The following is a 26,066-nucleotide window of genomic DNA, read 5'->3' on the forward strand; positions in this document are numbered from 1 at the left end:
GTCGCTTATATGTTGTTAGAGATTGTATGACTTGTCCCTATGATGAGAAGTCTAAAGACCAAAACAACCCAGCTTCGATCTGTCCGCCTGCAGTAAACCCTTCGATCTAGCTCTTTCGTCGCCTCATAAGATGGTCGGAGCAACAAACGGGAAAAAGCTCGGCCAGGTTTTCAAGGTCGGAGTCATTGGTTTGGGAGAGCTTGCGCAGGTTTGTCGTACACCCGAACTCACGTTTCCGCAGACACTGATAGTTCACCAATACAGGTGTCCCATATTCTTGTGCTGAACAGTCTGTCGACCCATTTCGAGATCACTTATATCTCCGATGTCTCTCAGCAAGCCCTTGACCTCTGCGTGAAAAAGGTCGCTGGCGGGTCACCCAAGACGACGTTGAATGCTGAAGAGTTGATCACCTCTCCTGAAACGGATGTTGTGGTCATCTGCAACGTCAACGCATTCCATCCTTCACAAGCGATCCTAGCTCTTCAGCACAACAAGTATGTGTTCGTGGAGAAGCCGCTTGCACTGAACTACCGCGACCTTGATGCCATCATCGCGGCGGAGCAGATCTCGGAGGCCAAAGTCTTTGTAGGATATCAGAGACGGTATGCCGAATCTTTCCTCGATGCTGTGAAGGAAGTGGGAGGGATGGAAAAGATTGACTACATTCGCGTCAGGGGTATGTTACTGTTCAATATATTGAAGGTTAGAGACCAAGCTGACAATAGATACTGCAGATATAATTGGGCAAAATAGCTCTTTGTAGACCAGTCTGGCACATTTCCCAAGAAATACACCGACTACCCGGAGCAAGATACGGCAGAGATGAAGTCTACCGAAGAAGAGATGGTCAAAACAGCGCTCATCAAGGAAATCGGAGTTGAGCCAACGCCAGAGTCAATGACGATGTTCAGGTTGTTCACAGGGTAGGTCACATCCCTAGGCAGAGCTGACCTAAAAAGAGAGTTTTCTTCTCGCTGACCCATCACGTCTATCCGATAGACTCGGAGTACATGACTTCTCTGCTTTGCGCGAGATGGTCGGCATGCCCTCACGAGTTGTGGGTGCCTCCCTGGGGCTGCCCATCTGGAACGTGTTGTTCCAATACGAGGGCTTTCCGGTCATGTACGAGTCGGGTATCATCGACGTACCCAGGTTTGATGCCCACATCGAGATCTACTCGCGAGAGAAGATTGTACGCGTTGACTACGATACTCCGTACGTTAAGGGACTTCCTATTACCATGACCATCAGGGAGAAGATCGAGACTGCCAAAGGTGATGGTTACCAAGAGACAGTTGTCAGGAAAACGTATGAGGACCCCTTCACGCTTGAGTTCTTGGACTTTCACTCTTGTGTGACGAAGAAGACTACCCCAAAAACCTCGGCCGTGGATGCTCGGGAAGATCTGGACTTGATAAAGATGATCATGCAGAATGCCTACTAGTACATGCACCTTACTTTGAGAATTGAGTCTGACCTATCTAAAATCAAGATTTGCAAAACAGCGAATGACTTCGCGACTTGAGTCTTGTTGAAGCTACCTTAGGTATCTATGTGATCGGGTGTTTGATTGACCGGCTTCCTCTTTCCAGCAGAGTAAAAGACCCGTAGAAACTGCATTTTTGATCGTGTGATTAGAATACTTGAATTACATAAAGTAATTATACTTATTAGTCAGAGACGCAAATTTGTAAGAGATTGCCATTAAGGCCGTATGTTCCGAAGTTTTTATGCAACGCTATTATGTGTCCTCGACACTTGCAGGCAGAGACCGTGGTCATACAGAAATTGCAGCGCCATTTACGACTCATTCAGTTGACGCCGGTTACCCGGCCGCATCGCCGGGCCAAAAGTGTCGGTCTGGCCTTGATATTTATGGGATTACTGATCTACATACCAAAAGGCCTTCAAAATTATCTCCTTTTTTACCATCTCTTCCATGCATCTATCAATCTCATCAATGGACATGCCTTTTACAACGAAATTGGGCAAGTCTACCCAGCCCCGATAAGAGACAATTAGAGATCAACAGGGCAGCCGGTGAAAGTAAAATAGAGTGTTCATGGTTATTATGTGGGACCTTTACGGACTCGCCGCTTATGAACGTCCCCGCTTGCTTGTGACTTTCAAAACAGGTCTTTTCCGAAAACGAGGAAACAATCACTCATAAGGTACTAACAACAGTTTCCAAATCCTTATAGACACAGGTTATTCCTCCCTATTTGATCGCGACTATAGTACTTGAAGTTCTGAGCGCGTGGTAACGTAAGTTAAGTCAGTGGCCTCCTTCCAGATACCACTCGGTACCGGACTAATTCCATATGCCCAGTGCCTCAAAATATACTTGAATAGAGTAAGTAAGTATTTACTTTGACTTGGGACAACTATCAATAGGCGTGTGACGCAGGGTAGAAGCCCCCAGAGGTCAATTGCTGTTGGGTTCAAAATGATGAATTACTGAAATCTCCCCCAGACGTGTACTACTTTGCGTGATTATATATCCACGTGTACTCCTTGCGTGATCATATATGTCCGAGCTGCTCCTGAGTTGCCTTTGTCCCCCTAATTTGCCCTTGCTAACCTTCTTCTGGAAGGGCCGAGACGACAATGAATTATTTGCATTGTCAAATCCATTGCGTGTGATTCTTCTCGAGTGACATGACTCGGCGTACCCCTAGTAAGAGGATACACCTAAATTGAGTGTGGACAGAGGCGGGATGCTTGTTGGACGTCATGAGTAATGCAGCATGGCGTCTTGATTAGAGAAGGAGTAGATCGACATGCCTCTCTATCTTGAATGCGCAGCAACTCTTACGAGTAGTACTGTATGGCCTGAAAAGTCCATGCGACATACGAAGTAGTGACATACAAACTAATCAACAGCGGAGTGGCTGTAATTCTATCCCATGGTAAGCTAAGGAAAGGAGTAAAGTATTTAACAGAAACCATAAATCTCTTACAAGTCTCTTCATACCTATTCCCATCATCATCAATCGCACATCATGAAGCTCACTGCCGTTCTCCTCTCCGCCAGCGCCCTGTTCCTGGGCTCGGCTAATGCGTGGTGGTGTACCGACTATGGAAAACAGGCTAATCATCTGAGCTGCAAAGCTCTTTACCCGGTATGATGGAACCAAGGCACCACTGGATAGTTTGTGGCTGCAAAACGCTTACTCATTTTTGTCACTGTTTACTAGGAACGCAACACCTTTTGTTGCAGCGCAGCAGAAGGAGGAGACCGACACACTTGGAGAGGAGACTGCATGTTAGCGGAGGACACCCCTTGCGGCGAAGGTGGCTTTGAGGGCTGCGTAAGTGATTCCCAAATTTGTGGAGAATCATAGAAGATGAATGCTAATATTCTGTTCCAGTGTTTGTAGAGAATCAGCTTTGACGATTTTTGGGGGAATAATTGGCCATTGTATGTATGCCGTGATTACGGATAGCTTCAGATGCCTGAACCATCGCACACCTCACTGTATCCAGCGAACACTTAGCAGACTTACACCTTCGCAAAGCTTTTATGAGAATTATTTTAAGAGTAACGCATCTATCGGACTTGGGTAGCTTTCAGAGAATCCTGATCTATTTCGAAACACCTGCACATATGACTTAGTCTTGAAGACGAACTCGTCTTCAGCGGTACGTCATCGGCCTTTCCGTTTTGGGCTGGTCCGATCGCCGCAATGCCGGCAGCCTCGCCAGTCAATGTATTGCGAACCGCCGCCACGCAAACCCAAGCCCGCCAGGTCTTCATCTTCACGCCGACAGAATGCTCAAGCTCAAGTTCGTCAACACCACGAACGTTCCCGTTCAAAAGCGTAAAATCGCGTTACATGCGTGTGACACTTGTCGGAGACGAAAGGTGAGGCAATTACTTTACCCCTTCCCCTCCAGGTGAAGTCGGAAGAGTGACAGACTTGGACCTTGGACCTAGCCGGGTGCCGTTCGGGATGCCGGATCGGTGACCAATCGGAGTGCGGTCTCGCCGCGATACCTTCCCTTTTTGGTTGAAGAACAGAGTGTTGACGGATTTACAGAAACGATGTATTCATCCACTAGGGGAAGGGGAGTCTCCGCCTCCGCACGGCGTTCACTGGAGGAAACGGGGCCATCCATTGGGGCCGGCCACTTCCGCCGAGGATGGTTCACCAGATGATGCGGCCGCAACGCCAATAGATCCATCTCTTCAGCATCGGCCAACTGTAGAGGTGGAAACTGGCCCGGGTAGAGAGACCGTCGACAGCGATGATGATGATGCCGACGACGAGGATCAGACAGCCGACTCTATTCATGTTGCAAATTCGGAGCCTCCTGTCCAGAACTCAACGCTTCCACTTGAGCAGCCTCGGGGTCGTTTCCTTAGCGCAGATCCTCAGAGAGGAATCATACGACTTAACAGTATCAACACGGGACCTCCTGTACATGGCCAAGTACCTTCAGTCGGGACAGCAGTGGTCCCCAATGAGAGCCCAGCAATTCTAGCGACAGATTCAACAACTCACATCTCAACTCCTGAACCCAAAGCCCAACCAACAGATCCCCATTCCAGCCACAATGACGACAGATTTGTAGGTGACTTGAATCCAGAGGGTGCATTTCTAGCCGATAGTCCAGCAACAAGTCGCGGTCATGCCGAATCTAACGCCGTCGGTGTCTGGTATTCTCGCAGAAACAAGGGTGACAGCCTCACTCCAGAACTTGCATCGGCAGTCTCGATAGACTATGAAGTACACCAGTTCCTCGCCGTATTGCCGAAAAAGGAGGATTATGACCACCTCGAGAAGATCTACATTCGAGACGTTCACCGGATTCTACCCGTCATGAACCTCGATATACTCCAGGCGTCAACATCAACGATATCCCAAGTTCTCTGCAAGCAAGCCATATGCCTAGCTGCCGGCTCAAATCCGAGCGCTAGACCTTACTTGACTCTTGGTCAAGACTCATCGGCAGTCTTAAGCTACTCGGAATTCGCCGTCCGCCTTTCCTCTGCCATCCGGAAAGCTCTCAGCCTCGGGCTGGTCAAGGACCGAGTCCAAAGCCGTCGCCATCATGGTCATTCTCTCCCTGTACACTCACTTCTCGCCGGACCGCCATCTGTCTGCCGAGCTGGCGGCACAGGCCGTCAGCAACGCCCAGACAGTGGGACTTCACCTCCAAAATCCGCCGGCGAGGTCTGAGGATCCGGCGTATTTGACGCGGCTATTCTGTTGTGTCTGGGCCATGGACCAGCTCAATGCCGCTTTCCACGGGCGGCCTGTGATGATACACGAAAGGGACCTGGGGCGAGACATGGTGGAGTGTATCCGAGAGCAAGACAGCTGCTTCCGACTGTTCCTCGAGATTGTGGTCTTGCTCGGGTGCATCATCGACCTGTATCGCCCGGCAGCAAAGAATACGGGCTGCGTTGTCATGGAGGATTTCCCAAGCTTTGATAACCTCGTCGAAAGGGCCCAGGCTCTCGGTGTTGAATCTCGCCTCTTAGGTAAGTTTGGTCTAAATACAAGGCTTTTATGGATGAAGCTAATAGTCTCAAAGCCTCCATGGAGCTCCTCTATCATGGCATTGGCATCTTGTCATGTCGAATTCCTGTTGGCTCGACTAGATCTGAGCACCTTTCACTGGCGCTCAATCGACAAGCTCTCTCGGCTATGAAGATCACAACTATCATTGAGGACTTTGGCAACACGTTATCACACATGACTTTCGTACCATACGCCGTATCTCTATCCCTACGGGTCGCATATCGAGAACTGCGATCATCCAAAGTGCCAATGTTGACGGCAAGATCCCGGCGACAGCTCCAGTCAACTTGCAAGACACTCCGTGGGATGAGCAGTATGTTCAGGTCTGCGCAAGTCATGGTTGACCTAGCCGAACAAGTGATCCAAGAGATAGATCAAGTTTGCACCAACGCCATGAATGAGCAAAACGGGGCCGGCTCGACAAATGCGCCAAATACTCCTCGGCAGGACCAAGCAGTACCACATACCGCGCCTATTATAGGCATCAGCAATGTTGATGACGGGAATTGCCCGCCAAACAACGAGTCGATGCCGGTCTTTGATCCTTCGCTCTTCGAGGGGCCTGCAGGTTTCGATGTCTTCGAGTTCTTCGACCCCGGCGATCTCAATGCCATCGATGCCATCTTGGGAGGCGATGCTCCGCCAGGAATTGGGCCCATGGGCTCTTTTATCTAACTCCTCCTCTTTTTGAATCAGGATGGGGATATCGTCCAGGCTTGATGTTTGTCACGCATGGCATTTTCGTGTGATGGGCAGCGACGTTTCTTTCTCGTGTCTTTCTTGATCAAGAAGGTCCACGTTCTTGGCGCATCAAAAGTTATTTCATATGTATACGAGTACCACCAACATTTGAGGCTTCCTTGCCCAAATATCCATCATTCACTTGCTCGCGGATACGTGCCTCCGTAATCCCAAAGTGAGGTCCCTTGATAGAGGATAGCTCAGCCGCAAATCAGGAATTCAACTTACCCGTGATCTGGCAATGTATGATACTCGGCTAATGTGGCTCAAAAGCCTGTACCAAAATCTGGATCACTTAGGTTGTATTTGGATAAATGGCACTTGCAGCTTCACTTTCTCCGCTTCGATTACTGTTGGTCCTCTTTGCCAGTAATATTGCAGTGACCTTGTCAAGACTATCTTCTCTTGCTCAGTGCCTAATATCATGCATATATTTAAGACAGAGACTAGCTTATTCAACTACGCCGTTAATCGAAAAGGGGGCCTTTCTACCTGTCTTTCCAAGGGATATTTTGACCTATAAATCCCACTATCGCCTGTTTGCTACTCCTAGCAGGCTACTTGTCGCAATGATGTGATGGATCCCGTTTGAGCAACCTTACTAGTGCTCATCATGCCGTCTTCCGCCATAATCTTGCTTGGCCTCTTGGCCTCGAGCAACGCCGCGCCTCAATTCACAGTAGGAGATGGCTCTACAATTCTCGTTCCTGGTGGAGGGACCAATTCACCTAACCCAGTTGGTCCTATCTTACTCCCTCCCATTAACAGCCCGGAACTCGAGCCTGATAAGCGTGGTGTAAGAAAAGCCCCTTTCTCACTTGTTGCCCTTGATCCTGTCCCAGTCAAGATACCCCTGATGCTGGTGTGAATATTCCTAACTTTATATGAAGCTGGGCGAGCCTTTACTACAGCGCAAATCGTCTTTTTCCGGTACGTACTACGGCAACAACTGTTTCCAGTATCCAGGTGAATAACATGACAAAGATCTAGGCTCCCCTATGAGTCCAATACAAGCTCTGGCCGAGCGTACGGAAGATCTAAATGCCCTCAAAGAAACATACTTCACTCTCCTGACGCCCATTAACCAGGGGACTAAACCCTCTTTCGGAACTTACATGGTCCTTCTACACTTGGCCGACATTCTCGCGAGCAAGGGAGTGCAAGTAGACACCATCACCTTGGGCGACGCAACCACCATATTCAGTCCAACCACGAACACGAAGCGTCAAATTTTCGAGATTGGCTCTTGCAAGCCGTCCGATGTCATTGGTCTGCGCGCAACTCTTACGAGTCTCCTTCTCATTTACGGCAACATCCCGCCCTTTGAGATCTGGAACCTCGAGCAGGCCATCATCGCGGCGCTCAAGGCCTGCAACGAGGATGTCATTGCTGGCCCCATCATCCCAGACAAACCCATCCCCGGTGGGCCACTCGTTCCGGACAAGCCGGTTCCGGGCGGGCCCATTGTCACTCAGTCCCCAGTGCCTGGGGGCCCGATCAAGCCAAGTGACTAGGCGACAGCCTCGTCAAGGGCATAAGGCCAAAGTTTTGGACAGACGAGATGGAAGAAAATAAGGTTGTGTGGCCGCGCACGGTGGACGTAAAGAACCTATGCCTAATACTCAGATCCGAGAAAAGATAATGTCCGTAGGAAAGTAGGGAGACAGTTTGGAGGTTTGATGAGGAGACTTATTCGCAGATGCTACTGCGTGCTTATTCATGGTGCAAGTAATTAGGTTTCCCATGTTACTTCTATCACGAAGGCCTTTTCTTCGCCTTTTCCAAGAAATGCTTGATTGACATAAGCTCATGGTTCTGAAATCGTCATGAGAATGGTTTCATGTTTGCTGAAAGATGGCATCAATGCGGCCAGCCCTACGAAAATCGAGAACCCGACATCGCAACTCCCATTTTGGTCTCTTCTGACACTTCCGAAGTCCGCGACGATAGATCGGATGATGGAATGGTATGTAAATAACGATAAGACAAGCAATTTTTGGTCCATCTGGTCTGCTTCGTCCAGACCTTGAGTTCATCCTCATCTCAAAACAAATAAGAAATCAATGAGACGGGTAAGAGATTCATCCCATGGTCTCCGGAAGGAGTCGCAAACGAGTATCAGTTATGGTTCCCGTGCGTCGCAGAAATACCGAAGCTCCCGACAAACCTCACGAACAAGTCCTACCTATCTCAAAGACCGATATGTCATTGTAAGAGACGTACCACGACAGGATGTTTCGAACCAGCCTGTCCCCCAGAATTCATCTTCGCAACTTAAAGGCGTTTATCCTTGACCTCGCCGGGTCTTGCTACCAGACCCTGTTCTAGAAGAAGCGCATGATAACTCAAAAAGGACCCCCGGCAAGCTGTCATTGTCTCAACACTGCGGAAGCTATCTCAAGTGTGGGAAGAGAAAACTCAACCTTATCCCGCGGAGTCCCCAACTTCTGTCTTTCTCTCTCCCGAGATTATCCTATCTCGGCCTTGGGACTGAAGTCTCCGAAAACTCATCACGAGGACAGCCAGCCCTGCCCATCGTCCGAGGTCGTTCCTGGACGATGACCTCAAAGTCAAAAGAAGATTCTACAGAGAACGGGAATCCCTATCCTCGACGGTCACGTTTCACACGAAACTCCCGACCGAACGCCGGCCATAGTGCCGAACGAGCACGGAGCAAGGCCGTAGGCCGCAAGCCTTTTGACGTCGGTATGGAGAGCCCCAGTTCCCACTAAAAAGCTTACCCGTCTCCGACCGGCCGTAAAAACCTGGATGGTGGTGGAGTTGACGGACGCGGGAGGAGGTTAAGGTAAGCCACCACCACCACCAGAGCAATTTTCCCTTCTCGGATTTCCGAAAACGATGTTTATCATCTGCCATCTTCCCTACCTACACCCAAACCAGAAAGCCAAACTTTCAGAGTGCGCTTGCTACCACGCTGACAAAGACGCCCGCAGGCTGAGGTCCCATCATCCATGGTGTAGCCTTTTTTTTCCGGCCGCTGCAAACGGATGAAGCGGGTGAAGCGGGATACCATGCCACGAGGTCTGTTGCGACGCTTCGCAACGCCGTCTCTGTCTGCGCCGCGATCAGGAACCTAGATAGATCTCACGAACCGGCGCCGGGCGGACGAGTCAGTTTCTCACCAAACAAAACGATACCATCGCCGAACCATCACAGCCCCATCACGATCGTTTCCTCTTCCCGCAAACTTTCAGGGCCCATGACACGTTATCAGCTTCTCTCATCTTGCCTAGACGCCGCTAGTGTTACCATCACGCGTTATAACGCCGGGAGAAAGCCAGTACGCAACGGATGCGAACACCCATCAAGGGATCGTGGCCAAGGAATGGAAAGCAACAATAACATACAATCAACATGCCTTTCACAACAAAAGTGTAAAGTTTCCCGTTGCTTGCGCTCAAGACCATGCCAAGCCAAACACCATCACCCTCCAAAATCTACAAACACGCGACTTCGGCGCCTTCCGCGACGAACGCGTGCTTGCAAGAAAGCAAAAGCATCTGCCACCATCTACAACTCTATCCATCTCGTAATTCCATCTAGTCACCACCACTCAGTCCCAGAAAAGAGGAAACTGAGTTTGGATACCCTCACTCCGTGACACACCAACAGTCGGATATGACCACGCCGTCACGGCGTGGTCCTAGCGAAGCGCAGAAAGGGCACCATGACGAGACGAGTCATGGTGGCCCAAACTCTTCTCTTCGACGCGCGCACGGGAAACAAGGACCCTGCCATTCAATACATTTATGCCAGAGTTCACGTCGACCGTGATGGTTCCTGAAAGTCAATCACGGCCCTTGATGGTAGATGACGACCTGTCGTCAACACGCTTGACTTCCACGAGATGCCGTGCGCGTAAGGGTTCCGCTGTTTACCAACGGTCTGGTTCTCGGCCATGATTGTGGAAATACTGCTGCTTGATGACTCAAATGAGGCTCTCAGACTCGTGGCCTCTGCGGCGTCTGGCGTCATGGTATGAAGATTTGTGTGAATCCCTCCCTCTCTTCCCGGTCCGTGCCAACGCCGCCTCTCCTTCACAGCACGTACGACATATTGGCAGGGCATAGGGGTCCTCTCAAGCCACATCCAAGCGGATGGGAACAAAAATCGTCATCCTCTCCGTAGTTCATGGGACCGGCCACGCAGATCAAGGTCTATCCAAGTCCATCCCAAGCTTTGCCCTTCCCCTTGCGTAAAGAGAGGAGGAAAGTCTCCCAGACGTGTGTAAGTGCACTGCTCACCTCGCGGCTCCAGACACTTACTCCAGCCAACTGTCGCATCATGTTGAGATGGTGTGCCAGAAACGATTTGTCCGCCTCGCAAAAACACCAGACGGCACTTACAAAGCAAACTCGTGGTCGATCTTAAGCAACCACGCTGCCTACTATAGTCCCACAATGCCCTCTCTAACAGCTCAACAGCCCACACGAGAGCCAATATGCTACCACCCATCGTGCTATACCACCTTTCGCGGGCATCAAGATGGCCTCCCAGGCTCCTGCAGACGTTGTTTTCTCCGTGCATTGCCCTGTGCTCCCTCCCATGATGGTGGCTCCCCGTCCCCGAACCCATCTTGATGACGCCCGATGCCAAAGCACCTTCATTTCTTGGCGCCGCAGCCAGTGTCACACACACGGAACCGAAGCTAGCGTCCCCTCACCCCGCCCATAGCAAGCGATTCTCTGTCTCGTGTGTCTATGAAGGCAGGCCCAGACCTCTGTGGCCTTCACACCTTTTGTCGACTGGTGTAAACCAGTACGGTAAGTTCCTGTGTGACCGCAAACGGCTTTGCCTGAGCCACATCATTAACACCATCCCTCATTTCTTCCCAGCCATTTGGGTATGGCTCCGCCCTCTCCGGCCGCACGGAGTGGGTACCGCGGAGTGGAGAAGTAGGCAACTCCTTCGACGCCGTCTCTCGACGCGGGGGGGCCGCTCGCAAAAAGCCGCCCGCCAGCCGGCGCGGAAGCGCTTAGATCATTTGACGCCCGCTAGAGAGAAACCGACTGCTCCCGGTCCCTTTTCCCAAGACGCCCAAGGTGCCAGAGAGGGCGTCCATTCGTCGTGCCCCCCACCCCCAAGAAGCCAACAGACAACCGTGCCAACCAGCCTAGTCTAGTGCGATGAGCAGGGCTTGGTAAAGACTAAGGGAGGAAGAGGCGGCACCGTGCGCCGTTCTTCGCTTAGTGGTGTCGAACCGGTTATGACTTGGAAGCAGAGAGAAAGAGGGGACCCTGTCGGGTTATTTCTTTCGGTGATGGGGCCCTTTCCCGTGATCCACGAATCGTCTTAGCTCGGGGCACGGATACGAGACTATTGACAATGGCAAGCGACGTGGACAGCGGGCGGGCCGGCTTGGGGTGTGTGGCCCTTTCATCATGAGGCTATGTTTGGAAGAGGTTAGATACTCGCCAACACGGACCTTCTTTACCAATATGCCGTCTTCAGCGAAATATCGAGGTGGCACTGGTGGGAGGGGCGTTTTGTGGCAGATGGTGAACTGCCGTGCTCCCCAATATCAGAAACCATCAAAACGTGTGTGGCTCTGTGGTTCAAGCCACCGCCCCGTCCACATCCATTACCTTGAAGCTTTCCGCCCCCAGCCACGCAAGCCACGGCAGTATGATCGTCAAGGCGGCCTTTTCAGCTTCTCATTCCCGGCCGGCTTCAACATTTGGTCAATGCCATACGATACCTTAATACCTTACCCTCGGGATGCCCATCTTTGTGGCTCCCCATTGGTCAGCCCTCAGGAGGTCGCTGCGGGAATGGCTGACACCGGGCTCGGAGGCGGCTCGGGTTTTTGACCTCATGGCGCTGTTGGAAAACATCAGACGGCGGCTGTCAGAGGGGGCTGTGCATAGGCAAGTAGGGTTCAGAAACGCTCGAGGGTTTAGGTAGATGCAGAGAAGGTCTTCAGGTACGCGTATGGTGAGGCAGTCAACGTTCGAACGCTGGAATATCTCCGCCTTGTGACGGCGTACCTACGTGCAAGTGTGGTTTGACCCTCATATCTTGGAGCGCCTAGCGATTGAGGCTGACAGACAGATCGCGATATTCTTAGGATGACACTTTTTCTGTACCAACTCCCAGAGTCAAGCCATGATCGCCCCATCGGTTCGTTTGCAGCTCTGTGGTAGACGTTGATCACTCGGTAATCTTGTACACCGTTCAGACCTCGCGTGTTCATGGATCGCAGATCTCGAACTTTGCGCCTCAAGAGCGAGACATGGCAAACACAATGGCACGATAGAAAGCGCTACTGACGAACGATGGAGCCTATCCACTGATGGCTTTTTCTCGTACCGAAATTGAAATTTTGGCCGACGCCTCCAGTAGTTTGCGGTGAGTGTGGCACCTTGAAAGTCGTGGGCCCCATTTTCTCCCATCCATCGTCTATAACCTGAACTCTCAAGATCTCGATGTTGGACGGAACGGGCAAAGTGTCTCTCGTTCGCAGACATACCACTAGGTAGTCTCACTTGGAGTCAACCGCGTGCTGATGTCTCTCCATGTGTACCTCTCAATCTCAGTGTGTCTTTCTCTGCCACGCCGAAAATCTTTGCCCGAAACAAGGCCCGTCGTCCAGTTCCTGGGAAAGGCAAAGAAGCTAAGGCCGCAACACCGGATGCAGAAGCCGGAAGGGATGGGCGGGACTAAACGTCGTTACCCTCTCGAGCGCCGGTGTTGTCTTTGGAGATCGGGGCGGCCATGTGCAATCGGGACTTTCTGTCATCGAATAGTTCCCCCTCTCCGAGCTAAGACGGCAGAGTCGCTGGTTGGGTGAGCGATTCGGGGTCATGATTGGACGGCGAGTCAACGAACTAGAGAACTGCGGAACGAAAACGACGCAATGGGTAATGCGGTCAGTGTCGAGATGGGAAAGGTGAGTGAGAGTTGCGAGCTGAGGGGGCATTGTTCTTCTAGAGCCTAGAGTGACAATTGATGCACCAAAGATAGTACCCAGACTTGCTGTGGTCCACCACACCTTGAGATATTGGCAAGCGTCTCCCATGTTCAGTATTCGCCACTTGGAGTCTTGGAGAGAGGCTCTGTGCCAAGCTGATCGTTTCATTCGGTAGCGACGGCATAACTCTAAGGTTCTGGTCCTTATTGTTGTGTTCAACCCCCTCTCGCTCCTACCCTTTGCCCCTCTCTTCCGTCAATAAAGTCCCCGGCCGTGAACCGCCGGCCCCGTCCGTGCGAAGCGACTCTCTACGGCGGGACCCCGGGGCCGTGACGATGGGAACCCATTGTGTCATCAAGTATTTGCCACCGGCATTGGTAAGGGCGGCCTTAGCTGTGTTCGATGTGTTTTGAAGATCTCTCGGCGGTAAGGGAGGAGCCCCAACCACGCGGCGATCTACACACAATCGCGATCGTGACGTTTTTGGTGATGTTTGCTACACCCTGGAGACTAAAGTGTTCCAGTTGAACACGGATGGTTTGGAAGCGCGGTATGTTCAGGCAGACACATTGCAGGTTGCTAATCATAGTTTGATAAGATGGATTCATTGTTAACATCGCACCATGAGTGTCTCCAGAGACCACATTCTCCGAGATGTTCTAGGTAACTAGACTTGTGATGCCTCCCTATCCATCTTTCGAACGGTGGACCTTGCGACAGGGATCGTGCGCAAACGTGCGAACTTGATCCTCCCACGCGAGTCTTGAAGAGATCGAGACAATTGACGTAGTTGATGACTGAGAGTTGCTCTACCACGCTTCCACGCTTCGTAACCTTGCGCGTCCACCGTAACGCAAGCTCCAAGACATGATGATTCAAACTGCCTACCTCCTCACTAGCCAAGCTCGTTCTCGCCTAGCCACTCATGAGCTCTCTGATTATAGGCACACTGACACAACCCCCTCCAACCCCTCACCGAGAGACAAGACGACGCCCAGAAGCAACAACTGCCGCGCGCCCTCACTTCCACTATGTCTCTCAGTCTGTCTCCAAAGATGACGCCTAGTATCACGCATTGAGCATCGTACCAACGGCGCGCGACCTTGGCAAACCAGTTCTGCGACTCTTCAGTGTGCCCACCAGTTCGGTTTCTGCGGCCGCAAAAGGGCACTCACTCACTCACTGCCCGCTGCCTCGCCTTCGTGCCGTTCTCCGCCTCTCGATCTGCAGTTATCCACCCCATCCCTTGATCGCCTGTGGCCCCCGGCGGTAACCTTCCAGACTTTCTCGAGGAACGAAGAATATTGAACGCCTCCACCCGTTAGATGAGCCCTCTTTGTTGCGTCCTTTTGTCCATACTGGGGCAGAAACCCGTCAATATCAAACCCGTCACGCGCCATGTGCAGAAGCGGTCTAAGGTACTAGGTGTCGTCCGAAGATTTTGTGCCAAAGTGGAATAGGGCCCTTCAACTCTAGCCCCCCCGGCCGCGCCGCGGGAACGTTTCCGAACCACTTCAACAACTACCGGCGTATGATGGCGGGGGCCTGGAAAAGCGCAGTTCGCCAGCCCAGTGAGCCCACTAGATGCAAGTGCAAGGGGGAGAGAGAGAGAGAGGAACAAAAAAAGACCTCAAAGCCCAGTGAAGACTTGCCTATGATCCATCATGTTAGTGGCTCCGGCTGTTCGTTGTCTGTTTTGTCTCCATCACGACGAAAGGCTCTGGCTTATCGCCACCATGCATTGCGGGGAGGAGAAAAGTGACAGCGCTCAGCTCAATGCAGGCAAATGTCGAGGATAGGTTCCATCCCACCCAATCATGTTTGGGAAACAGCGCCTTTCTCGCGCATCTATCAAGCCACGCTGTATCCCGATAGATCTGTCGTTTCCCACCTTGTCCAACTCGAGCCGGGGCCTAGACCTTCTTTTCCTTCACCGCCCCCTCCGTGACCCCGTCCGCTTGCGGCTTGCGGCTTGCAGCCAAAACCCGGCATATCGGGTTCCCCATCAACTGACTTGTCATTGCTGCAAGAAACGACAAAAAAGAGTTGCAGGGGGGTTTTCTCGCGAGGGCCTCAAAGCAAGAATACGACCAACCCGGTCTCGTCAACCAATGTAGAAGACTTCAACCGGTTTCTGGTTATGTCAAATCTGACAGTATGCATCCTTCGCATTGAAAACCGCCCGCAAATTGATTGATAGATATCCAAAGAAAGAGAGAATAACCCTCCCCGGTGCCCACAACGACCGCTACGAGGACCCCAAACGAGCAAACAGGAGCAGGGGCCGGATGAAAAAGCGACTCGCCGACCTGTGCCCTTTCCAATGATCGACACCGCAGCAGAGCAGAATTATTGCCTTCTCCCCAACGTCCAAACCCTGTCTCCGTTGCTTTTCTATCCCACCCCATTTCCAAAACGCGGTCAAACTCTATCACAAGTCGAACGCAAAGCTTGGCCGGAGCTGTCAAAAAGATAGATTAAAAAAAAGACGATAAGTTGATAGCCCATAGTATCCGTAGTCCATAAGGCACGAATAGACAGCCAAGACAATAATAGAGTTCACAATCGCCTACCGGGGAAGAGCCCGTAGAGATAGCAGCCAGCCCAACCTATCAAAAAGTGTGGATGGGTGGAAACCATAGAGACAGCAATATACTCAGGACTCTCAGATTGGTTGACAATAAGTCCAGTAAAGAGCCAACTGATGAATGCGAGCTTCTCGGTTCTAGAGCGTCGCCGACGACAGTATCAGCAGATCTTTCAGCCAGGAATGCTGTCGCTCTCCATCATAGACTGAACATGCCACCACACCGCATCAAACTCCACATCCATCCAACACATCCCGGCCGGGGGTCCCTTCGTCGCCGTGCGCCGCGGCCGCCGTCTCCGTCTCCGTCTTTCCAATAACTCCGGTGGATGGCACCACAAACAGGCTGCGATCATGGGATGGTGGGGCCAAGATTCGCTCACTACAGTAATTGTCCCCCGGAGACTTGTCAGTTGAGGCATCCAATGTCCATATCACTCATCACCTCATCATGCGAAAAGGTTTAAGAAATCACCCGCAGAGTTGAGAGCTGCCAGCATCTAACCAGTCAGAACTCACCCGTGTCCACAGCCTACTTGGAGCTTCACCCCAGTAAGTTAGTCTATAGAACATGCATCTGCTTGCTGTCAAGGCCTAGCGCAAGCGGGAAGTCAAGTGATTCAAGCCACTCACGGCTCAGCGATCGTGGGTAAGGACTCTCGGGCGAAACTGGCAACCAACCCAACCACACCAACAATGTGCTAAACCAAACCCACCACCACCACCGCCCATCAGAGAGTTTCCTGCCAGCTTTACTCTTGGCCAACTCATCTCTCCCTCTGTCTTTCTCTCTGCCTTGTTCAGTAAGTGAACTTGGCCCTACCTGGTCCTCCATCGTCATAACCCATCACATTTAGCACATGGCACGCTAACCGATTTCAGTCCTTTCTTTCAAACATTTTTTTTCTCTATCTCATGATCCCGCTTGGCTATCCCTCTCGCGTGGTTTGATGCGTCTTCTGCCTATACCTATTCAGGCCCTTTCCCTTCTTGAGTCTTGCCCCCCACCTCGTCTCGTCCATCCGGTAAGATGCCTCCTTCTGCTCGAGGGCGCGACGGGAAGCACGGAAGTGTAAGCCAGACGACATGTCATCCCAAAACTCGGTACACCTCCAACTGTGAGAGGGAAGCACTTTTGGTCCCATCCACTTCCCTCCATCAGGCAACACCGAGGCATGCTATACTCAGTTATAATAGCACATTCGCCTCAGAAAGTGTCCGTGTAAAGTGCTAAACCTCGCAACCCAATAACGGCAAAAGTGAAGGAATAAAACAGAAACAAAAAAGGCTGACGGCTCCCACCGAAAGCACACACTTGCATGTTTAGCATCGAAGCTAGCCACCTATACACACACACACACATACGGAGTACTCAGACACATATCTCTCCCTACCTGCAACCTCTCACACGCTCGTCTAGGCCTCTTCCAGTTGGCTCACGCTTCAGTTCCCTCACCCACCCTCATCGCAAACAGGGTTGCCTACGTGCATGCCCATCACGATGGGATTCGCTATCGCGTCTTCCCATGCCATGCTGTGCTGTGCCATGCCGTGCCCATGGCCTCCCATCCATCATTCCATCCATCCATCCAAGCCGGTGCTTTGCTCCACACACACGCTTCCATGCCCAAACCACACAACGCCCGAGGCGTCCCTACCTTACCACCCATCCTCCGCCGTGCCGCATGCGTAATAAGGTGACAACGGCGCAAACAGGCCCCATGGCCCATGCGAGTCCACCTCACTTTCTCTCAAGTTTCTCTTTCCAGTGTGCCAATCTTCGGGGATTCCCTAACGTTGGGAAAGTTGAACAACACGACCCGGTTGGATACACTAAAAAGAAAAAAAGGCTCCGCAACCTTTCTTCCTGGTGCTACTACCTACGCATACATTGCGATCCTCCCCCTTTCATGGTCATCTAACCAACCGTATCCGTACACCTAATGTCACTACATGACATCGCGCGCGTCCCATCCCGAACCCTCCTCTAGGCTCTGCGGCCACCTGGGGGTGGCACGAGCCCGAATCCGACCAAGGCTCAACCTTCTTCTCTTCTTCTCCAGCCTTCAGGGGACTCTCGCTCGCTCACTGCCCAGACTCAGACTCGCACTCCCAGTCCAGAAAGCTGGTGACAATCCATGACCCATGCACCAAAGAATACTATGTAGGGCCCAGGTTGGCACTGGGCACAGTCACACTTTCGCTCCAAGGAAAGAAACAATACAATTAAAAATATTGGCAGGGCCACCACGGCCTATAATCGTCTCACCCTAAACCATCTTCGTAAGTCGCAACCCTCTCTATCCCCCCCACTCTAAACCCAAAGAGGGCATCACCCTCCGCCCTCAAGGCTCACGGTAGGGCCGACCTGCGGTCCCCAGAACAATTAAGAAAAAGAAAAAGAAAACAAGAATAACACTACCTGTACCTCACTACGGCAGTGACTTGTGAGGACAGGGGTCATGATTGGAGAGACTGGGGGGGATAAGACAAGGCTTGGAAGGGGAGGATGGAACGGACCACCTCGACGCAACTCACCCATACCACCCGCACCACCGAAAACAGGGCGAGCGATGACCGTTTCCCACATCTTTCCAGGTTGCTCACCGTCCAATCATGTTTGCAGCACCATCGCGGGAAACCAGACAGCGAAGCGTGCGAAGCCAGCCCCCCCTTTCGAGAATGGCACCAGCGCCCAGAAGTGACCACCACCACCAGAACCACCGATCCATTGAATCCCCCTTCGACAGCCCTGCCTTTCTTAGAACGTGCTGACTACTGCGGGCACTGCCAGAAAAAAGAAAAGTGAAATGTGTATGATCTTCATCACCCTAGTGTTGGTCTGTTGGAACGTGCTCTTTCCATGGGAGCGATGCAGTAAGTCAGTTGCACAATCCATCCGAAAGCTGCACTTCTCATGACTTTTGTGAGCATCCTTCTCCATATCCTCCCGCCTAGTACGCGTACGGAAGTAGAGATGCACATTATCTCCCTGCAAGAGTAGATAGCCCCCATCCCCCAAGCGGGAAAAAGAGGGTTGTCGAAGAAAACGTTTGTCTTAGAAAGTGAACATTTCATCAAGGATACCGCCCGCTTGGCACAAACACGCCTTTTGCTCAGTAAAGCCGAGCAAGATCATGGCTCTTCCCTGAGTGCAAGGGGCTGTCACGTCCTCAAGAAGGGTTGGTTCGCATTCCCTCACCTTCACCTCACTGCCTCACGTTTGGGCGGTTATAGACTACAGAATACAAGGTAGACCGTAGATTACGGAAGTAGGGAATAACCATCCCTCAAAGTTGTCAGAGACTCCGGGAAGGGAGGGCTTTCCCTTACTTTTCCCCCCTCGTAAAACCTGAATGGAAATATTCGAGGCGTTCTGGAAGAATCGTAACCGGAGAAAAAAAAGAGAATGTCACCCCTTTTAGGCCATTACGTAGAAAAAGTTAGAGAACCACTGACTACCCCATCCCGCCGCTTCCGACCAACACCACCACCAATACCTTAGCTAAGCGCCATTTCGGCACGGTCAGCGATCGCACTCTCCCCGGAGAGTAAATCAACCTCAACAATAGTGATAGATATTCACAGGGGCACGTGGAAAGACTCTGTTTTGGGGTGTTTGAATGCTTGTATTCATTGGTAGGCGCCAGTGTGTTCTGGTCGTTGTCCCTAGCCCGTACTCGTTTTGAGGGCTCTGATCCCAACTCGAGTCTCCGTTCAGCGGGAATATCCGCTGGTGGTTGGGTTCTTGGCCCAGGTATTGTCTAAACCGTCTTTTCCTCGGCTTTGAGTGAACTGAATCCCTCTCTCCTGTAATGGCCCATACCCATCCCAAAAAAAGAAAAGTAAAAAAAAAATTAAAAAAAAATTGAACAGAAAAATCTGGTATCATCCAAACGATTGCCAGGAAAAAAAGCCCCTCGAAGACTCGTTTTCCCCCGAGGTGTTAACACATCGATGCGTCGGAATAGAATATTCCCGTCCCCAGAGAAAACCTAGAAAACTTCCTGCCTCTTTGTCTGTATACCCTTTCTGCGCCTGATATGCTTTCCATAATTTTCGACATCGACACACCGTCACTCTTTGCTTTCCGGTTCCCAACTCCGCGCTGAAGACATAGAAAAGAATAAAACAAAAATGAAACAAAAAAGCCCGTTCCAACAAATTTACAGGCGCCTTTGCGAAATAGACAAATTCCAGTGCTTTTTTTCGCACGACTTTTTGGATGTTCCATTCCAGGAAAGCAAATCCAAGAGGTAATATGGTCCACGTGTCTCGTAAAGAATTAAATGTCCTTAGGGGTGGGCCCATGAGGATGAACGTTGATTAGTTGATTGTTTGGAGTTGATGTCGCTGAGTCCTCCAGGACGTTTGGGTTTGGGAGAAGGTCCTGGATGGAAATTTGCGTAACGGATGATTGTTCCTAGTAGCAACCTTGGTAGATGGGAACCTGGTGGTGGAAGGGGACGTGAGGGTGAATAGCAGGGGCCTGCTGAGCATACTTCAACACATCGCCCCACCAGAACTGGACAAAAGACTTGGATGGACAACTGGGCGCTTGCAGTTGAGCCTGGACGGGAGCCGGCGTTGGTACAGGCATCTGGACAGGGAAGGGCTCAGGTCCAGCAAGCTGCGATGGTACGGGGCCAGTGTACTGTTGAGGGATGTAGTCCTGTGTGGGAAAGTAGGTCGCTCTGGTATCCTCTGGTTCGTATGTTTGGGCATGGCATGCCATGGTCTCCTGCTGTTCTTGAAGGAAGTCCTCGTCGAAGTCATCGATAGTCGAGCCACTTGAGGTGAGCGAGCCCTCATCAGAAGAACAGGTAGATCCTTCGTCCGAAGAGGAAGAAGCGGGCGAGAGGGCGTTGTCATAGTCGTCGACAATCGTATCCTCGCTAGTAACGTATTCGGTAGTGTGCTCTTGCGGAACCTGGGCAGTCGAGAGCACAGCTGTCGGCGTCGCCGGGATGGTAAACATGGTGCAAGCCTGGATTCTTGCCTTCAACTCGGCGAGAGTAATCCTCTGATCCGGGTTACGGGTGAAGATCCTCCCCAAGATGTCGTTCAGTTCATCCGACACGGGGAGAATACTCTTCAGAGTTTCCGGGCATCGGGTGTAAGCCCTGTAAGTAGAATCCTCAAAGGATGCTTGCTTCCATGGGTTGCGTCCGCAGGTCAGGTTGACCAAGATGACTCCGAGGCTCCAGACATCATTTGGTGCGCAGAAGTAGAAAGGTCTCCGGGCAGAGTGGTCCAGGCATTCTAAGAAAAGGAAAGAAACGACACGTTAGTGGTGATCAGGGGGTTTGATAGAAGTAGGAAAATTCCTGGGAGTGGATGGCCTACCTGGACTCATGTAAAATGTTGAGCCGCATCCGTAGTCCTCTGACCGGTCGGATGAGGTTGCGAGGCCAAAGTCGGCAAGCTTAACTGTTGATCCTTGGTCCGACACGAGAATGTTTTCCGGCTTCAAATCTCTGTGGTAGATTCCAAGGGAATGGCAGTGCTCCACGGCATCCAATACTTGCAGGAAGACTCTCTTGGCGAGATCATCGTTCCCCACATACTGACCGCACTCGGTGATGTTGAAGAACAAGTCACCTTCCGGGCAATATTCCAAGATAACATAGATGCAGTCCGGGTCATCAACTATCTTGAGCATCGACACCACATTGGGGTGGGCCGACGCCAGGTAGTGCAGACGAATCTCTCGGTTTTGGAAGGCAACCTGTCGACGATCCAATGGAGTTCCATCTGGGTTGAATTTGCTGAGGCACTTAACGGCGTAACGGACTCCGGTCTTGACATCCACTGCTGAATACACGACGCCATATGCGCCAGTACCAAGGATGGTTTGCAGCTGCAACTTGCCCTCAAGAAACCTTCCGAGTCTCGCTTCCGGCGTTAACGGGACATATCGTGCCTGGCAATGAGGTGCTGTCGTGATGGGTTGTTGAATCGAACACTTTGTGTTGTCGTACACCGGCGACGCGGGAGGGGTGGGATAGCCAAATCCTGATACATGCTGCATGTTATGTGATTTTTGCGGGTCCAAATGGGAATCCTTTCTCTGGCGGTCTGTAATGGGTCTCGAGGGCGAGATCCAAAGTGGAAGAGAAGAAGAAGAAAAAAGTAGAAACGGCCTTTGTCCTTTGGTCTGGTTATGTCCTGGAAGTCCAAAGTAATAATCCTGGGTTATTATCCTACGGCCTGATGGGTTGAAAAGTCCTATGGATCGTTCTGAGGAAGTAGAAAAGGTCGGAAGTGCAAGACGTCGAGTCAACGAGTCAAACACGTGTTTGTCGCCTGGTGCGGGATGGGTGGCGAGCCGAGGTCGGTGAAGGTCGGTGTCTGTTGTGAGGCGGAGGTGGAAGGGCGACTGAGGTTCCAGTTTCCCGAAGATCGTGAAGAGATGTGAAGAGGTCGACGGGAAGGAGCGTGATGAAAGAGTTGATGATTGAAGTCTCAAGGCAGGTCGGGCCAGTTGTACGGTGGTGGGATATGGGTGGTTGATAATGACTGCCACCACCCCGATGAGGAACGAGGCGAAATGATGTTAGCGCTACGGCTACGTACCCATGTCAAAGTGCGTTGCGTGGAGCATCCACCATGGCCGGTGGCTCCAAGGGCATCCCAGTCGTCCTCGATATTAGCAGAGCAGGGATGGGCGGCTTGCCATGTCTTAGCCATGGATCCACCAATGCACCGTCTATTCTTGAGTTCGACATGAGCAGCGGGCCAGTGGGTTAGAGTTGATAGAAGAGCCTGAGGCCTGAGAGCCTGGTTGGCTTGGAGCTACGCAGTATTCGTAGAGGGCCAAGGGGGCGTGGAACCAAAGGGGCGTGGTCGTGTCGAGGCGTGGACAAGTGACCGGCAGAGTTTCTCTGCTGGAGCAGCCACCAGGATACCACTAGCAGTCGTGATTGGCGTCTCTGCGCAATTTACGAGCAGGTATTGTCTGACGCACCAGGTAAAGTGGCCCCGTCCCAAGGGGGTGTGAAGTGTGAGTGGGTGTGAGCTGTGTCACTCCTCACTTCTCGTGTGTTGATTCTTATCCACCACCCCCAGCCGTGCTCCATATACCCCTGCCACCGCTACTGGCTGAGTGTGTCAGACGAAACGGATGGTCGATGGGTGTCGAAGAAACGGGGCGTGCGTGAGTCGTCGCCTCCCAAGCACTCATGGGACGACCCTGGCAGAGGGAACACAGACTGTCTGTTGCTCTACCCTTCCCTTCCCTTCCCTTCACTTCACTTCCCTTCTCAGCTTTCTCACTGACAATCAGAGGCCCGGTGCCTTGTTGACTGCCCCGTGCTCTTGCTGCTGCTCCTCGCCCTCCCTGAGCGACGCTGAATGAGCCATCGTCATAGGCGTCCTGTAACTTGTGATGTGCAGCTTCTACTTTTCTTTTCTCTCTCTCCAGCCTGCCCTTGTCTCGCCTACCGCAGGGCGGACGTGCCCGTTTTTTTGTTGTTGTTTTTTTGGTGTAGGATCATTGAGGAAAACCTCACGCTTGAACAAAAACAAAAAAAAAAAACCTCCTTGGGGAAACGTCGGAACCGAGCATGGAATTGCAGTCGAACGATGATCGAATGAGACACGTCTTCCTTCACCGCGACTTGGGAGCATTCGGCCTGGTCTAGCGACGTGGTATGCTATGGCTTGTTGCAGAGCCCCGTACTTTGAACCAGAGCTATCATCAATGCCGCGTGGTTCATGGTCGAAAAAGACGCTGACACCGGGTAGAGCTGGTAGCAGGGCAATCTGTGACTACCGCCAAACACCGAATGCCAGCGGGCGACTTGGGATGCCCAGACAGAATAGTGCCACCCGCGACCTAATTGGCTCACTGCCACGGTCTCGTAGCTGACGTTGGAGCCTCTGTGGCGCTTGGCAAGCTGTTTGCATGAAGTCCGGGAGTTGATGAGTATGGGCTTCGGTGGCCGGTCAGCCTTTCTGTTGCAGATGCTGCCTCACAGGCTGGTGACTGGATCAATGCTGAGCAGATCTGGCTTTGGCTCACAGGATGCCCATCGCTTCCCACCCAGCCCTCGCGGGAGCATTGATTGGCTTCCGGATTTTTCGCAAGCGGTCATCCTCCACCCTATGGCTACCTTGTGGCTGCACCAAGTACTCCGTACGTACACCACACTTTCTCTGAGTAATAATTGTGTAGTGTAGATCGCCCGTAGCGCCATGATTGGTTGACAGGGTTGCATAGGGCCAATCACCTATTGAGACGCACTTTAGGATGCTTGCGTCAATACCATGACTGCTAGTAACACGAGCCAATGAGTAGTGTTCTGCGCAAGCGACTATCAAAAGTAGTTGATGCCGAGCTAAGTGTTCTATATGGTCAAGTCGATACGAATGGCCGGGTAGACTGCATATCTTGCCAAACAGTGAAGACGGGGTTTTCACATTTGCGGGTGCACTTTGTGAGCTGGCTATGTCTGCTGGGCTGATTGCTGGCAGTCCGCGGCCGACCCGAATAGAGTCCCAAGTTGGTTTGACGACGGGAGGGGATGGATCATTGCCACGGTATTTTTCTTTTCAAACTGGTTGTGGGCCGTTGTGGCTGGTCAATCCGAGCCTGTCTGGGCCTCTGAGGTCTCATCAGACCAGAGCATGACAGGAGACTCGAGACTGAGAGCATGATTAGACGTGCAAGAGCGGGTTCAGGGCCGTGGGGTCGGGTTTAGCGCTGTAGGCATCAGTCAGACTCCGTACGGATACGCAGTAGGTAGGTAGAGGCGGGAGGAGTCGAGGACACGGTAGCCTCTCTGTAAATGATGAGCTGCAAACTGGGGTGCCTCGAAATTTACGGCCAAATCTTTCCATCTCGGTCTTGGTTCGCGTGCCCGTGGCCAGCTTGGCCGGAGACGAAGCAGCGGCAACTCCAGCATCTACGGAGCAGCAAGCGGAAGAGCAGGCCTGGACTCGGTGCGTGTGGAGACTCAAGGCGGGCGATGGAGGATTCGGTTTGCCTCTGGATTGGTCTTTTGATCCCGGCCAGTGACGGCGGCCAACGTGGTCATGGGTCGCACATGGGCCTGAGATTGCGAACGACCGTTTGAATGGGCGGGCCAGGATTGAGTTCCATGAAAAGAAAGTGGATAAGCAACCTTAGCGTGCCGAGCGCTGAGTGGACAAGCAGATTGATGTTATGAGTGTCTATTTTCTTCGTTTCTCTGGAGTCTGCCGTACACTCGACCCTAGGCACGCTGCACGCCGCAATCCAGGCTTGGTGGACGCCGCAACGCTGCGTTGGTTGGCTGCGTGTGGTGCATACGTCTTTGCAGTCTGCAGCAATATGCTGCACGTCTGTGTGGCTCGGAGCGGTAAACGGGCAGAGCGGGGAGGGACTGGCCGGGGGTGATTCGCTGTCAGGGCTGCTTGAGAGTGAAGCAGCCATGCCTGAGGCCAGGACTGTGTGTCATTCTGGCACGGCGATGCAGGCGAGCCGCGAACAAGAGAGCTGGTTGTTGAGAGTGAGACTTGAGAGAGTCGAACGTCGACAGGACATGGGTGGTGTGGCCGTGATGGTATACGAAGTAGTGTCAAAAAGCATGTGGTCTGTGTGGTGCGCAGTGGCAGCGTCTTGGAGTCTTGTCACCTTGTGCCGTTCTAGCGTAGTCCATGGGCCATGTGTACGTGCCACTGGCCAGTCCGGGCGATTCGAAAATGGAAGAAATGCAGAGGCTGCAGGCGAGCGAGAGCAGCCTCGTAACGACTTGATGGGGCCGCTGTACAGGGATCCCCGGGCGCAAGCTCCCGACGAGTGAGGCTGTCGACGACGGAGCTATGATGGATCATGATGGTGAAGGGGCCACGGGGGGCCCATATAATGGTCTGCAGAGGCTGATCTCGCCAGCCCAATAGGCAATTTCGGGCGTCCAGTTGTAGCGTAGCGCCCGTGGTTCATGGTGCAGTGTAGCATCGTCTGTGTGTGTGAACTGGTGAACTTTGAAGTCCCAACTCCCCCGCCAGTGTGTGGCCATTGGCAATTTTGCAAGAACAGCTGAGCAGAGCAACCAGCGCGCGCCTCCCGGGCTCTGGGTTTTGGCCTAGACAGGTCTGAGTCTCGATTCCACGGGCGTCACTCTCTTGGGTCGTCCTACTCGTGCCGCCTAGCGGTAGATGAACGGTGGGTGGGACGGGATTTCGCTCAGGAGATTGGTGCAGCAAAAGACTCATCGTTCAGTGATGCGCATCTTCATGATGATGATGGTGTAGGTAGCAGGCTATGATGCCACTGCTGAGATGGAAGCCAGTT

General features: G+C 52.2%; 4 protein-coding genes across 4 annotated transcripts; 3 read left to right on the plus strand and 1 right to left on the minus strand.

Moving 5' to 3' along the window:
- Window positions 1-130: 130 nt before the first annotated feature.
- On the plus strand, window positions 131-1,447 carry N0V96_004274 (uncharacterized protein; the record flags this gene model as incomplete). Its single annotated transcript, XM_053188337.2, has 4 exons — window positions 131-208; window positions 265-679; window positions 767-926; window positions 1,003-1,447. The coding sequence occupies 4 exons, from the start codon at window positions 131-133 to the stop codon at window positions 1,445-1,447; spliced, it is 1,098 nt and encodes a 365-aa protein (XP_053054299.1).
- A 3,611-nt stretch (window positions 1,448-5,058) lies between these two features.
- On the plus strand, window positions 5,059-6,206 carry N0V96_004275 (uncharacterized protein; the record flags this gene model as incomplete). Its single annotated transcript, XM_065757074.1, has 2 exons — window positions 5,059-5,491; window positions 6,013-6,206. 2 exons carry the CDS (start codon window positions 5,059-5,061, stop codon window positions 6,204-6,206), a joined length of 627 nt encoding a protein of 208 aa, XP_065614287.1.
- Window positions 6,207-7,156: 950 nt separating this feature from the next.
- Window positions 7,157-7,786, plus strand: N0V96_004276 (uncharacterized protein; the record flags this gene model as incomplete). Its single annotated transcript, XM_053188339.2, has 2 exons — window positions 7,157-7,202; window positions 7,263-7,786. 2 exons carry the CDS (start codon window positions 7,157-7,159, stop codon window positions 7,784-7,786), a joined length of 570 nt encoding a protein of 189 aa, XP_053054301.2.
- A 12,427-nt stretch (window positions 7,787-20,213) lies between these two features.
- SKS1 (Serine/threonine protein kinase) lies at window positions 20,214-21,821 on the minus strand (the record flags this gene model as incomplete). Its single annotated transcript, XM_053188340.2, has 2 exons — window positions 20,214-21,052; window positions 21,137-21,821. The coding sequence occupies 2 exons, from the start codon at window positions 21,819-21,821 to the stop codon at window positions 20,214-20,216; spliced, it is 1,524 nt and encodes a 507-aa protein (XP_053054302.1).
- Between the last annotated feature and the right edge of the window lie 4,245 nt (window positions 21,822-26,066).

This window comes from Colletotrichum fioriniae (genome assembly GCF_027942845.1).
Source record: "Colletotrichum fioriniae strain IMI 355084 chromosome Unknown scaffold_4, whole genome shotgun sequence".
NCBI classification, from domain to species: domain Eukaryota; kingdom Fungi; phylum Ascomycota; class Sordariomycetes; order Glomerellales; family Glomerellaceae; genus Colletotrichum; species Colletotrichum fioriniae.